The sequence below is a fragment of the Nestor notabilis genome, unplaced genomic scaffold (assembly GCF_000696875.1).
Source record: "Nestor notabilis isolate BGI_N333 unplaced genomic scaffold, ASM69687v1 scaffold32153, whole genome shotgun sequence".
Lineage (NCBI taxonomy): Eukaryota > Metazoa > Chordata > Aves > Psittaciformes > Psittacidae > Nestor > Nestor notabilis.
In genome coordinates, this window is record NW_009923871.1 from 4,943 (window position 1) to 16,671 (window position 11,729).

At 43.3% G+C, this 11,729-nt stretch overlaps 1 protein-coding gene across 1 annotated transcript; it reads right to left on the reverse strand.

Moving 5' to 3' along the window:
- Positions 1 to 686: 686 nt before the first annotated feature.
- BPGM (2,3-bisphosphoglycerate mutase) lies at positions 687 to 8,404 on the reverse strand. The gene is made up of 2 exons (XM_010012370.1): positions 7,804 to 8,404; positions 687 to 920 (listed from the first exon to the last, which is right to left on the reverse strand). The coding sequence occupies exons 1-2, from the start codon at positions 8,402 to 8,404 to the stop codon at positions 742 to 744; spliced, it is 780 nt and encodes a 259-aa protein (XP_010010672.1). The 3' UTR covers positions 687 to 741.
- Positions 8,405 to 11,729: the final 3,325 nt, after the last annotated feature.

Genomic DNA, 11,729 nt, shown 5'->3' on the forward strand with positions numbered 1-11,729 from the left:
TGAGCAAGAAGCCTTTGTGCTTAGTTTATGGACTAAAGTCTGAGTTAAATCCTGTTATTTCAAGCTAGCAACATGCAGTCATGCTAGGCTTTGCAAAGATGGTGGAGGAAAAGGGATTCCTTCTAGGTTCCTTAAAAAATGGACTATAGTGTAAAAATACAGCTATGGTAACTGTAACAGTCAGAACATCTCTACAAAATTTTCTGGACCATGAACTGACCTTGGAAGACTCAAAATAACAAAGGCAAAAGAGTTGTACCGCTGAAAGTGTTCTGAAAGACCAAAGGAATTCCATCCAGAACAAACTGTCAATTGGCCATTGACACAGATGAGTCGTACTGGATAACTCAACCTAGTGCCATTTTGTCACACTGAATAAGTTTTAGTGCATGGAATAACCTGGAATTATTTAGTCCAGTAAACTGGTGCTTTTCCCCTTAGATTAGGACTGATTATCAGTAGACACCAATAATGTATCTTCATTACTGTGCTGGGCCACCCTCAATCCTAGATCTGGGGCAGACTGCTCTGCAAGTTTCTATTACCTGAATGATCTCTTGATTTCTTTTTTTCAGTATCCATAACCTCATGCTGAGATCCAAATTCCAGTTTTTGAGAGGTAAATCTACCAACCTGAGACTCAACATCTCTCCCAATTATTTGTGCTTAAAATTGAGACTTCTACACAGTGCAACCTAGCAGTCATACATAAATGTTGGAAACAGCTGTGTCAGTGGGATTTTACTTCTCAACGGCTTTTACTTTCCCTTGATCTTCCACTTTTTTGATAGCAGCTTGGATAGCCTCTTGATCACCCAGAAACTGGTGAGGGCCCAGAGGGCGCAGGTTCTCATCAAGTTCAAGAAGTATGGGCACACCAGTGGGGAGAGTAACATTGATGATGTCCTCATCAGAGATGCCTGTCAAACAAAAACAAAAACAGTTACACATAGTGAGCAGCTTCCTAATTGTCTACCTAGCTCAGCCTTATATCTGAGATTATCTGGTCCTAAAACAAAAGACACATTCTGGCCTCCATCAACACTCAATGGTCAATTCCTAGCTAGACGGAGAAGTCCTTGGTCAGGGTAAGTGCTACTTAGCAACAACTAAAACATCAGTGTGTTATCAGCTAAGCAGCCAGTATAAACAGCCTCTTTAAAAAGGCAGGATACCATGGTTAATTTCTCCTCTTAAGTTTTCTATGCAAAGCTTCTCGCACAAGCTGTTTTAAAAATCAGTATTTAATTCTTCTAGTGGAAAGACCCCTGTTTGCCCACATCTGGTTTCTCATAAGCAAGTTTACAGCGTCTTGCATATGGTACTATTCTCAGAATTAATAAGCACAGGCTATTAATTTTCCTCTTCCAAATGAGGGAGAGGGAAACAAAGGAAGGGCAAAACTTACAAAACTTGGAGCCTTTTCCACTTAAAATAATGTACAAATGTGTACCTGGGAAGAAAAATTTATTCTATCCAGCTTTGCTTAATTCAAATACTCTGGGGCTTTAATCTCAATGGCATTGCTGGTTATTCTTACACCAAACATCTCTAAAGCATCCAAGTGAATGTTGAAACCAACTCCCTAGTAAAGCTCCCACACAAGGTCTAAATAGTTGCATTAAGCAGCAGTGTCTGCAAAGACAGTATTCTGCAAAAACTTCAGGCAAAAAAAAAAAGCTAGTGTCATAGGGAAAGGCAATATTCCACCCCACCCCCCTTAGAAGCACTGAGATCACAACAGCAGCAGCCTGCTGCTGTAAAGCAGGACAGCTTCAAGTAATTCATGCTTAGAAAATGCACACAGTCAAGCTTCTAAAACGATGACACCACATAAATGAGACCAAGGTACATGAAGAAAACATCCTCTTGAGCAGCTGACAAAACAGATGGTTCTCAGAACATATGGGTGCAAATTCACCAGCGATTTACACATTAAGCAGAAAAGCAGAGCAAACATACAGGAAAACCCACAGAGTCAAGCCACTCAGCAATAATGGGATGACAACAGGTCAGAAAAACTAGAACTGATAATGAGGTTTATGCCCCTATGCAGAGACTACACAAACACACAACTTCTGCAGTGACCTATTCTTGTTTCAATTAGGTTAAGCACTTGGTTTAGGTTGTAGATGAGCCCCAAGATTCAGAAAGCATGGAGCAAGAGAAACAGACAAACCCTTCCAAGAAGCTTACATCTGGTTACATATTGAGGCACCAGTCCACTAAAAAAAGTCACATTGTCCCAGTTTAAGTAATTCCAATCCCTGTATACAGGGATAAATAATTCATCCATTGCAGGCAGCACAATCAGACCTACAGAACAGCACTTAAGGAGCTTCTAAAAACTTTAAACCACACGGAAATCAAAGGGAAAAAACCTGAGTCCGTTTACCAGGCACAAGCACTATTCTCAAAGACTCTGGTTTGCAAAACAAGTAGCCAAGCTGACCGATCTTATTTCAAGGATTCTTAAACATACTAGATTTTAACAACATACACATATCACCATGTAGCCACAGAGAATCTGGCCCCAGGAAGTGTTCTGCCCACCTCAAATTCAGTCTCCCAGACTAAACCATTCAGATGTACACAGAGCAGATGAAGTCATGCAGGAGAATTTAGGCAAACCACATACTGTGGTCAGGAGCCAGGATATTTAAAGGTTTGCTCTAAAGACAGATTAAACAAAACTAGCTGTAGCTACATGGGTTCAGAAATGCAATTTACTGTTTTTACAGAACACAAAGTGACCACACCGATGTCAACGAGTATTGATTTACAAAGCAGAACAGCACAGTCTAGGATAAACAAGCTGCAGCAAGCATGTTGGCTTTCTCCTCAGGATTTTTCCTTACACAGGAACATTGCCTCACAGCTAGCAGGCTAGAAATGCAGGTTGAAGTCAGATGAAAATTCTAAAGACTTTCTAAAGTATCCTGTTGCAGCACTGTTGCTGTATTTGTATAGCATTTCTGCTCTTCAGGAAGCAAGGAGCCTATCACACAAGCTCTTCAAGTTGCAGGCAAAACACACAGAACCTAACAGGCTACAAGGACAGTAAAGAGATCACATCTTACACCTCAGCCATCACAAACACGAGCAAACTACTATCTAGTTACTTCATGTACTGTAACTATAGCCAAATGACCTTTTCTTGCACTTCATCTGAGCTGGCCTGTGCCACAACCCCACCCTATCTCAGAGGGAAGAAGGGTGAAATCAGGGCAAGGACTCAGCTGCTGACTGTAAGGTGCAATGGGAAGTAAGACTATTGAAAAAGGAACACTCTTCCCTCCAGTATAATACTAAAGCTTGGGTCTCAGCACTGCTGAAAGATACTGTGCTACTGGAAATACTTTAAAACCAAGATTCTACCTACTTAGAACTATGAGATCCCACAGACATCTCTGAAGTACTCAGGATCCCTGATAAAATGCTGACCAGGCAACTCCATTCCTCAAGTGTCTCCCATGTTTTCTCTCAGCAAGCAGCTTGGTACATGAACACTAAGAATTTGGTACAGCACTTAAAGATCTTTCAAAACCACATTCAGAATTCTTTCCCAGTTCAATTATGCTCCATTTAATTGAACTGAGTTATCAAGCACACAGAGCAGTAATATTTCTGTGCAAACTTAAGATTTCACCTTTACCTGGTAGCCCATGAAGTGCTTTGAAATACTTGCCCCCTGGGAGGTCCTACAGAGGCAAACCCCATCAGGCTTGATTTTGATCACTGAGGCCAGCTTTCTACAAGGGCTGGCTCAGCTTCTCCTGCCCTCTCACCTGCTCTTACCAAGTTCCTTCCTCCTATTCTTATGGCCAGAGCAACACAAAAACCACAACAGCTGTTGAGAATAGCTGCACACCTCCTCCCCTGCATCTCAACTACACTTGAGGCCAGATGATTCACCCAACAAAACACAAAAACATATACATAAATTCAGCCACAATGGGCTTGTTCTAGAACTGGTGCTTTGTAATTGCAATCCCAATCAGGTCACCGCATGCTTCCCACAGCCTTAATGAAAATACCAAAGCTTTGGCCTAATAAATTAGATATTCAGGGCCATATTCTGCCCTCTTGGCAGAGACCCTAGTAGGTTACAAGAGAGCAGGCACCTGGCCTTCAATGAAGGTCAGCCAACCATAGTGAGGCACCAAAAGGACTGTGAGGGGGATTATCCCTGACTGGACACAGGTGGCCACCAAGCTCCTCCATCACTCCCCTCCTCAGCAGGACAGATAGGGAGAAAATGAGATGGAAATAACTCATGGGTCAAGATAAGGGCAGTTTTTAACAAAGCACAAGCAAAGGATGGGCACAGAAGCAAAGGAAAACAAAAGATTTATTCTCTACTTCCTATCAGCAGGCAACGTTCAGCTACTTCCAGGAAGTAGGGCTTCAGTATGCATAGCAGTTGCTCCAGAAGACAAATGCTATACGAGACACTGCTGAGAGTGTAAATCTGAAGTATCAGTTTGATACTGCAGGTAAAAGAAAACAATTTCTCCTTCAAAGAACTGAGAAAAATCACCTGAAAATAGATCCTGTGTATCTAGGATGCTTATTCAGCAGATTTTGGCAACTGGTGCTTTCATAATCAATCTGACATTTCAGCATCCAAAGTAAAATTTAATCCAGCAAGTCTGGTATGGTTACTTTAGATACCCTCCTCATCAACATCTTGTTGGCATTGCTTTTTCCAATGCCTCAGAGGTGCTATACCATAACAGAAAAAAATATAGCGTGTCTAAAGACCAGAGTTACAGGTCATAGTCCACACGAATAGGTGTCACAGTTGCTAAGATATGACAAGATACTTCCACTGCAAACACAAGACTGCTGCCTGAAGAAAATGTTAGAGAGCCTTTCCAAGCCTAACAACATATAATGAAAAGTGTCCTCTCACACTGCCAATTTTCAGTTGTGCCAACAATTCCTGGCATTATCACTTATATCACCTGAAGATGATGCAAAGAGTAAGTGTTCTGAAAGGACTAGGCAAGCTTAATTCGATGCCAACATTGTTTCTTCGTCAGGACTACACAGAACAGCCACACTTGGCCTTGGTGGCAATTATCAAATGCATAGGGATTACCTAGAAGGAAAACAGCCCAGCAGCCCCCCCAGACACCAACAGCTCACAGCACTGACATCTTCAGCAGCACCCTCTAGGAAAAATGTCACTTAACCCACCAAGAGAGAAGAACAAGCTCCCAGAGAGGCTGCTGTTTCTGATCTCCAAGTGCATACAAGAGTATGGTCCAGTTTGCACTAAGTACTGTTTTCAGAAAGACTATGGGGTTTCACTTCAGTGCTCATGTGCAAACATGACAAATACTACAGACATTTCATATAATGAACACTCTGGGCACTGAGAAAATGAGAACAAAATCTAAACCTACAGTCAAAGTCTTGTTAGCTCGATATTGTTGGTTTGATGATTTTTCTGTGCAAGTTAGAAAGTAGATCTCCATTTCAAGATCTTTACCAGTTACTTAACAATGAAAGTGTTCAGATGCAGAGAACTGCAGGCCTGTTTAAAAAAAAATACCCCCCCTAAATGTTAACTTCAAGGATACTCTGAAGTCTTTCAGAAAAGACATGAAATTTCAAACTGAAACAATGATAATTGTTTCACCAGATCAAACTGATTGAAAACATTCATATTTACTGCCATTTAAAGTTTCTGAGCTACATCTTCCAAGAGTTATCACCATGATTAAGACATTAAAGCAACTATGTAGGACTGCTGCTTGAGGCATTTGGAGCCCCATTTTCTGAAAGCCAAAAAACATGGCTCCAGCTAATACAGAGGTGCCTAGAAACTTCCACTCAAGTGCAAGACACACCAAGCTTTACAAAGTCCAGGAAAACAAAGCCCACCTCACAGTGGGTGCTATAAATACAGTAGCTGACAAACTAAGTGCTGTTGAATCTGGTCCAACACGAGGAGGGCCCCAGAGCAGCTCACAACTCACCACCTTTCAGAAGAGAAAGGGACAGAGTGTCAATAACACAGACAAAGAACCTCCTAGATACAACTAGATAAAGGCTGGAGCTCTTTAGAAGAAAATGAGCAGGTTGCAATAACAGGAGTATTAAAAGCTCTGTTCCTGTAAACCTTCAGGCCAGCTCTGCAGCAATACAGCTGTCCACTGCACGAAGGGCAGGAAAGCCAGTATGTATGTGGCAATTACTCCTGTGTGGGAGCTGGGTTAGCTGATGGACAATCCTCAGCAAAAAGAATTAGATCCTCTGCAAAGGATTCCTCACATTCCCCTACATAAGCACATGCTGGGAGGGCAAGGTATAGCATAGGACAGACAAGAGACACAGCTCTATTCTACTCTGGTTGAGTGTGGGTAGCCCTTGAGGAGTTACACCTGATTGTTCCAAAGAAAAACTTTGCAGCTGCTCTAACTTATACTGCTCTCCGATCTCAACACAGCACGGAATCCAGCCATGCTAACTTTAAAGTAACCTTTACAAGTGACTGATGCTGTTGGCTCTAGCCTTGGTGCATGCCTGTGCAGAAGGTGGCCCCCAGTTTCTGCTGAAGCTGAGGTCAGCTTGCAGCATTCTACCCCGAAAGGACTTGGCCAGCATGGTTGCATGGACACGGTTCAGTTCTTGAGGGGGAGAGCAAGGGAGTCACCATGGTTGCAGATCTCCCTGTTCCTTTTTCCTTTATCATTTCACAGTGTGGACAACCACCCTGACCAAATCAGCAGAACTGCCTGAACCAGCCTTCCTCCTTCAACTGAGCAGTACTCCAGAACTCATGGACTCTATAGTTCCAGAAGCCTAGGGAAAAAGCCAGTTTTTCTCTAGGCTTCTGACTCCTGCTAAAGCATCAGCTATCCTGACTGTTCTGGTACACCTGGATGCAAAATGTGCTCAGCAGAGTCACAGCTATAGGAGCACACACCAGAGGGTTTTATACTAAAAACTTAAGTAAACACAATACAGTGTATGCATATGTGCAACTACAACTCTAGTAGGCTGCATTCATACATGTATAATCACTAAATAGTACTCTACCCACAGACAAATTTATACAGTCCATCTTCCAGTTTGGGATGACCTATACTAGAAGCCATATCATTAAAGAGGTGGGGAAAGAATACAGCAATGACTTAAAGGTAAACCACATCCTTTTCAAGCCCAATTAAGCAACCTTATGGTAAACTACCAACTTAGCTGTTTATTGGTATGCATTATCTACATTGGGAAATAATACAGTGTTTGCATAAAGTTTAGCAAGTGCCTACTCTCTGCAGCACTCCCTGTCACAGCTGCTTTTTAAAGTAAAGAACTATCAGGAATGAAGCCTCAAAAGTGACCCACCACAGCAACAGCCAAGAACCTTTCACAACCCAACACAAGCATTTTTCTGATGTTATAGCAATGCTTTTTTAATGAACAGATTACAACTGCAACCCTTCTGGTAAAGCAGCTGAATAAATCCAAAAATAGTCAGAGCCTGAAGAGTTTTGTCTATCTAGACCAACCACAAAGTTAGTTTGACTACAGTAGTTTAAAATGAGTAGTGAGAAACAAGGCAAAAGCACCAAGCTCTGCTCTTAACTACATTAACCTAATCAATTATTTCCCCTCTTCCACACATCCCAGTTTGATTCCTGTTCCAAAAGGCCATCTTTTTTGCTTTCTCCTTGGAGACCACAGACATTGTGCTACATTGCCCAGAGCACTAATACATACTACAAAACAAGATGTAAAGCTCTAAGCAGCTGAGTAAATAGGAAAGGGGAAGGCTGAAAGGAAGACCCTTACCTTCCACGTGCTTCAGCAACGCCCTGCTGCTGTTACCATGAGCAGAGATAAGAATCATTTTGCCACTTTTCAGTTCTGGCACTATCTTTTCATTCCAATAGGGAAGGAGTCTATCAAGCACATCTTTAAGGCTTTCAGCCTTTGGGAGACTATCCTGAGAGACATCACTGCACTTATACCGGCGATCATTGTATATCTCTTCATAGAACGGATGAGATTCGGTGATGGGAGGGGGGGTAACATCATAGCTTCTCCTCCATATTTTCACTTGCTCCTCCCCATGATTCAGAGCCATTTCTGCTCTGTTCAGACCAATCAGTGCACCATAGTGACGTTCATTCAGGCGCCAGGAACTCTGCAGGGGGACCCACTCTTGGCCCATCTCTTCCAGGATAAGCCATGCAGTCTGGATGGAGCGGCTGAGTACAGAGGTGAAGACCAGGTCGAACTCAAAGCCCAGCGCTTTAAGGTGTTTTCCACAGTTCTGAGCTTCCTTTATCCCATCACTGCTCAGCTTCTGGTCCACCCAGCTGCAGAAGCGATTCTCCTTGTTCCAGGCTCCTTCACCATGTCTTAAGAGAACAAGCCTGTACTTAGCCATGTTGATTGCAGCTTAGCACAGACGACAACTGGTTTGGTATCTAATAATGATGCATCTGGACAGAAACATATGAGAAAGATTCATCAAATATCCCACAGGCCATGCATTACAATTAGTAACATGGCAGCAAAAAGTAGTCAACTATCAAAACAACTGAACAAACAAGTGTCTGTTGAGTATGTTTTTTACCTTTGAGGTCTCCTGGCTTTGAATTCCTTCCCAACTTCATGAAGGAGGAAAATCACCACCCTCCACCCAGCTTGTTGCAACTACCCCACTTAACCAATTGATTAGTTGCACATTTGTACAGGCTGTTCCTGCCTACAGATTTTCTTCCATGCTTAAAACAGAGCCTCACTGAATATCAGAGGCTCCCTACCAGAGAAGCAGATCTCACTCTCACTGGTGAGCTTAGAGGTGAGACAAAGAGTCCAAGCTCCTCAGGGCTGCCCAGGCCCACACTGGCTCTGAAGGAATGCATATTTGCTGTCCTCATTAAATAACAGCTGTATATTCATAAGGTCAAACAGCACCTTTCTCTGCTCCTGTTAACTAACCACCACCATCTGTGGATTGTCTTCAATGGGAGACAGATTTTAAAGGTCCATCGGACACAGTACTGCAACTCTAAAAGCCCCATCTGATCATTCTAATCTGTCACAGACTAGACAGCAATGGACGAGGGTAGAACACAGTAATACAACTCTCTGCACTGGGAACAGTACTGTATACTAAATGTATATGAACATTAAGCACTTCCAAAACCATGGACGGGGGAGACTGAGGTCTGACTTCTGCACAATCATCTTTGGACTAGATTCCATAAGAAACATGCTTATGGGAGCTCCCATGATCTCCAATCAGTCCGAGCTGCTTCAATCACACTCCAAGTGTCTCAAATTCACATGCATTGTGACCATAAATTAGGTGAGTAGGATGGCTTCAGCCTGTGCACATTGGGTTTTGGGAACCCAGCACAATATCAGCATTAATTTTTACCAGACTTTCAAGAAGTGTATAGAAAAGTTGAATTCCTAAACAGTTTCAGTAATTTGATATTGACTGTAAAGGCAGCTTAGTTCTCCTTCACTCCCACAGGAGTCAGTCTCATCACACAAAGACGCAATACAGCACCTCCCCAGCTCTAACTTCTGTCTACTGGTACAGCTCAGGCTTAAAAAGCCTTTGAGGACTGAGATTTTCACAGAAATACCAGGAGGTATTGTCTGACACACAAGAGACAGTTGGTAAATACAAAAGAAAGTCTTCTGTGATTTCATGCCAAGGTGGCCTGAATTATGTATGTTACAAGGAGCATCTCAGACAAAATGCCTTGCATGTTCCAGTCACGATAATGAGTTGCACAATAAGCAAAGAAATCAACTATTGTCAGGATTCAGGTGTCATGTCACATCAGATACAATTCTAAACTACAGCCCTTAAAATCCCAGGTTCATAACAAAAAAAGCAGTATCAGATGGCATTGCCATCTAAAGCCAAAGTAATCTTTCCCCAGCATCCCATACATCGGATTAAAGACTGCAGTGTTCACAGCATGAACTACTACACAAAACATAGCTCCATAAAAAGCTCTATCTTTGCAAACACCTCACTGTTCAGATTGATTGTATTGGCCACAGGAACAGTGGATAAAAGTGGACTGCATAATTTACAAATCCAAATTAAGGCTGAATACAAAAAGTAAGACCAAACAATAGAGAAGATGCAGCAGTTCACGCAAGTTCTTAGCTGGGTACTTTTGGACAAAAGCAATAAAAAAACCCTCATTGAAGTAAAAAAAAAAAAAGCCACCAAAAGATACAAAGATCAAAGACCATCTGGAGACCATAAACTCCAGTTTCCAGTTCAGTCATATAAAAGATTAGGCAGTATCACCATTCCCTTGTACTGGTGAGGCTGCACCTCAAATCCTATGTTCAGTTCTGGGCCCCTCACTACAAGAGAGACATTGAGGTGCTGGAGTGGGTCCAGAAAAGGGCAACGGGGCTGGTGAAGGGCCTGGAGCACAAGTGTGATGAGAAATGGCTGAGAGAACTGGGGGTGTTTAGTCTGGAGAAGAGAAGGCTCAGGGGGGACCTTATCGCTCTCTATCCGAAAGGAGGCTGTAGCAAGGTGGGGGTCAGTCTCCTCTGCCAAGTAACAGGACAAGAGGAAACAGCCTCAAGCTGTGCCAGAGGTGGTTTAGATTGGGTATTAGGAAACATTTCTTCAGGCAAAGGGTTGATCAGGCATCGGCACAGGCTGCCCAGGGAAGCGGTGGAAGCATCATCCCTAGAAGCATTCAAAACCCATGTAGATGAGGCCCTCGGTGACGTGTTTTAGTGGTGGTCTTGGCAGTCCTGGGGTAACAGTTGGACTTGATGAGCTTAAAGGTCTTTTCCAATCTAGCTGATTCTATGACTCTCAAACAAATTTAGAAAGGACTGGCAATCACAAGGCTGTTTAAGTATCGGTCCACTTATGGAAGCATTTAAGCTAGAAAGCCTTAGCGCAACACATGGAAATAATCCTACTCACCTTTCTTATGGCAAAGGAACAACCTACACAAATCCCACCAGAGACTGAAAAGCTGCTTTATACAGAGGCCAACACACACTCTTGGCTAAGTTACCTGCAGGAAGAGAATAAACACCAAGTGCTCACACAGAAAAAGACCACAAGTGCAAACAGTTATGCCAACCATCATTTCTCTCAGAGCTGTAAGAAAATCGAGCACACACCCCTTGTATGAGCTGGGAAAGCTACCAACTGCCTTCTCCCAAAAAGATGTGAACGCACTGCTCCTGCATTTCCAACAAGGGAAAGTTGCTTGTCTCCCAGATGCCCCAGGATATTATCTGCTCCCCAAGACTTGTTTAGACTGCAATTACCACAGCTCTAGCACATAGAAATCTATGAAAATGTCTGGGACACCACGGAGGATACAGACAGCAGACCTGGACTCACCACAGAAGTACGGAGTCCTAGCTCAGCACAGAACAAGGTGCCCAGGATAACACCTTACACCTGCAGAGCTTGTGCAAAGCACAGCTTTAAGGTCTAAGTGCCGTGGCAGTCACTCCTAGGACTCCTCGCTCCAACCAGCACAAGCTCACCTGTCCCTGTGCGGTGCCTCTGTGTCCAGCCTTCCCTAGGAAGGGAGAGGCTGACCCAGACGCAGGGCACCAACTCTCATACACACACCCGAGGCTGCCCAAGAGCGGGACGGCCACTCACGCACACAAACACTCAACATGAGGTACTCTACAGCTACTGTCCCCTCATGAAGCGGCACCCGCCCTCCCCGCAAGGGACACACACACCC

Bases quoted from the DNA above. Each gene is read 5' to 3' on its own strand.
- BPGM (XM_010012370.1), bottom strand. From the start codon at position 8,404: ATGGCTAAGTACAGGCTTGTTCTCTTAAGACATGGTGAAGGAGCCTGG. The intron at 921-7,803 runs GTAAGGGTCTTC...TTTGTTTGACAG, and splicing joins GTTGCTGAAGCACGTGGAAG to GCATCTCTGATGAGGACATC.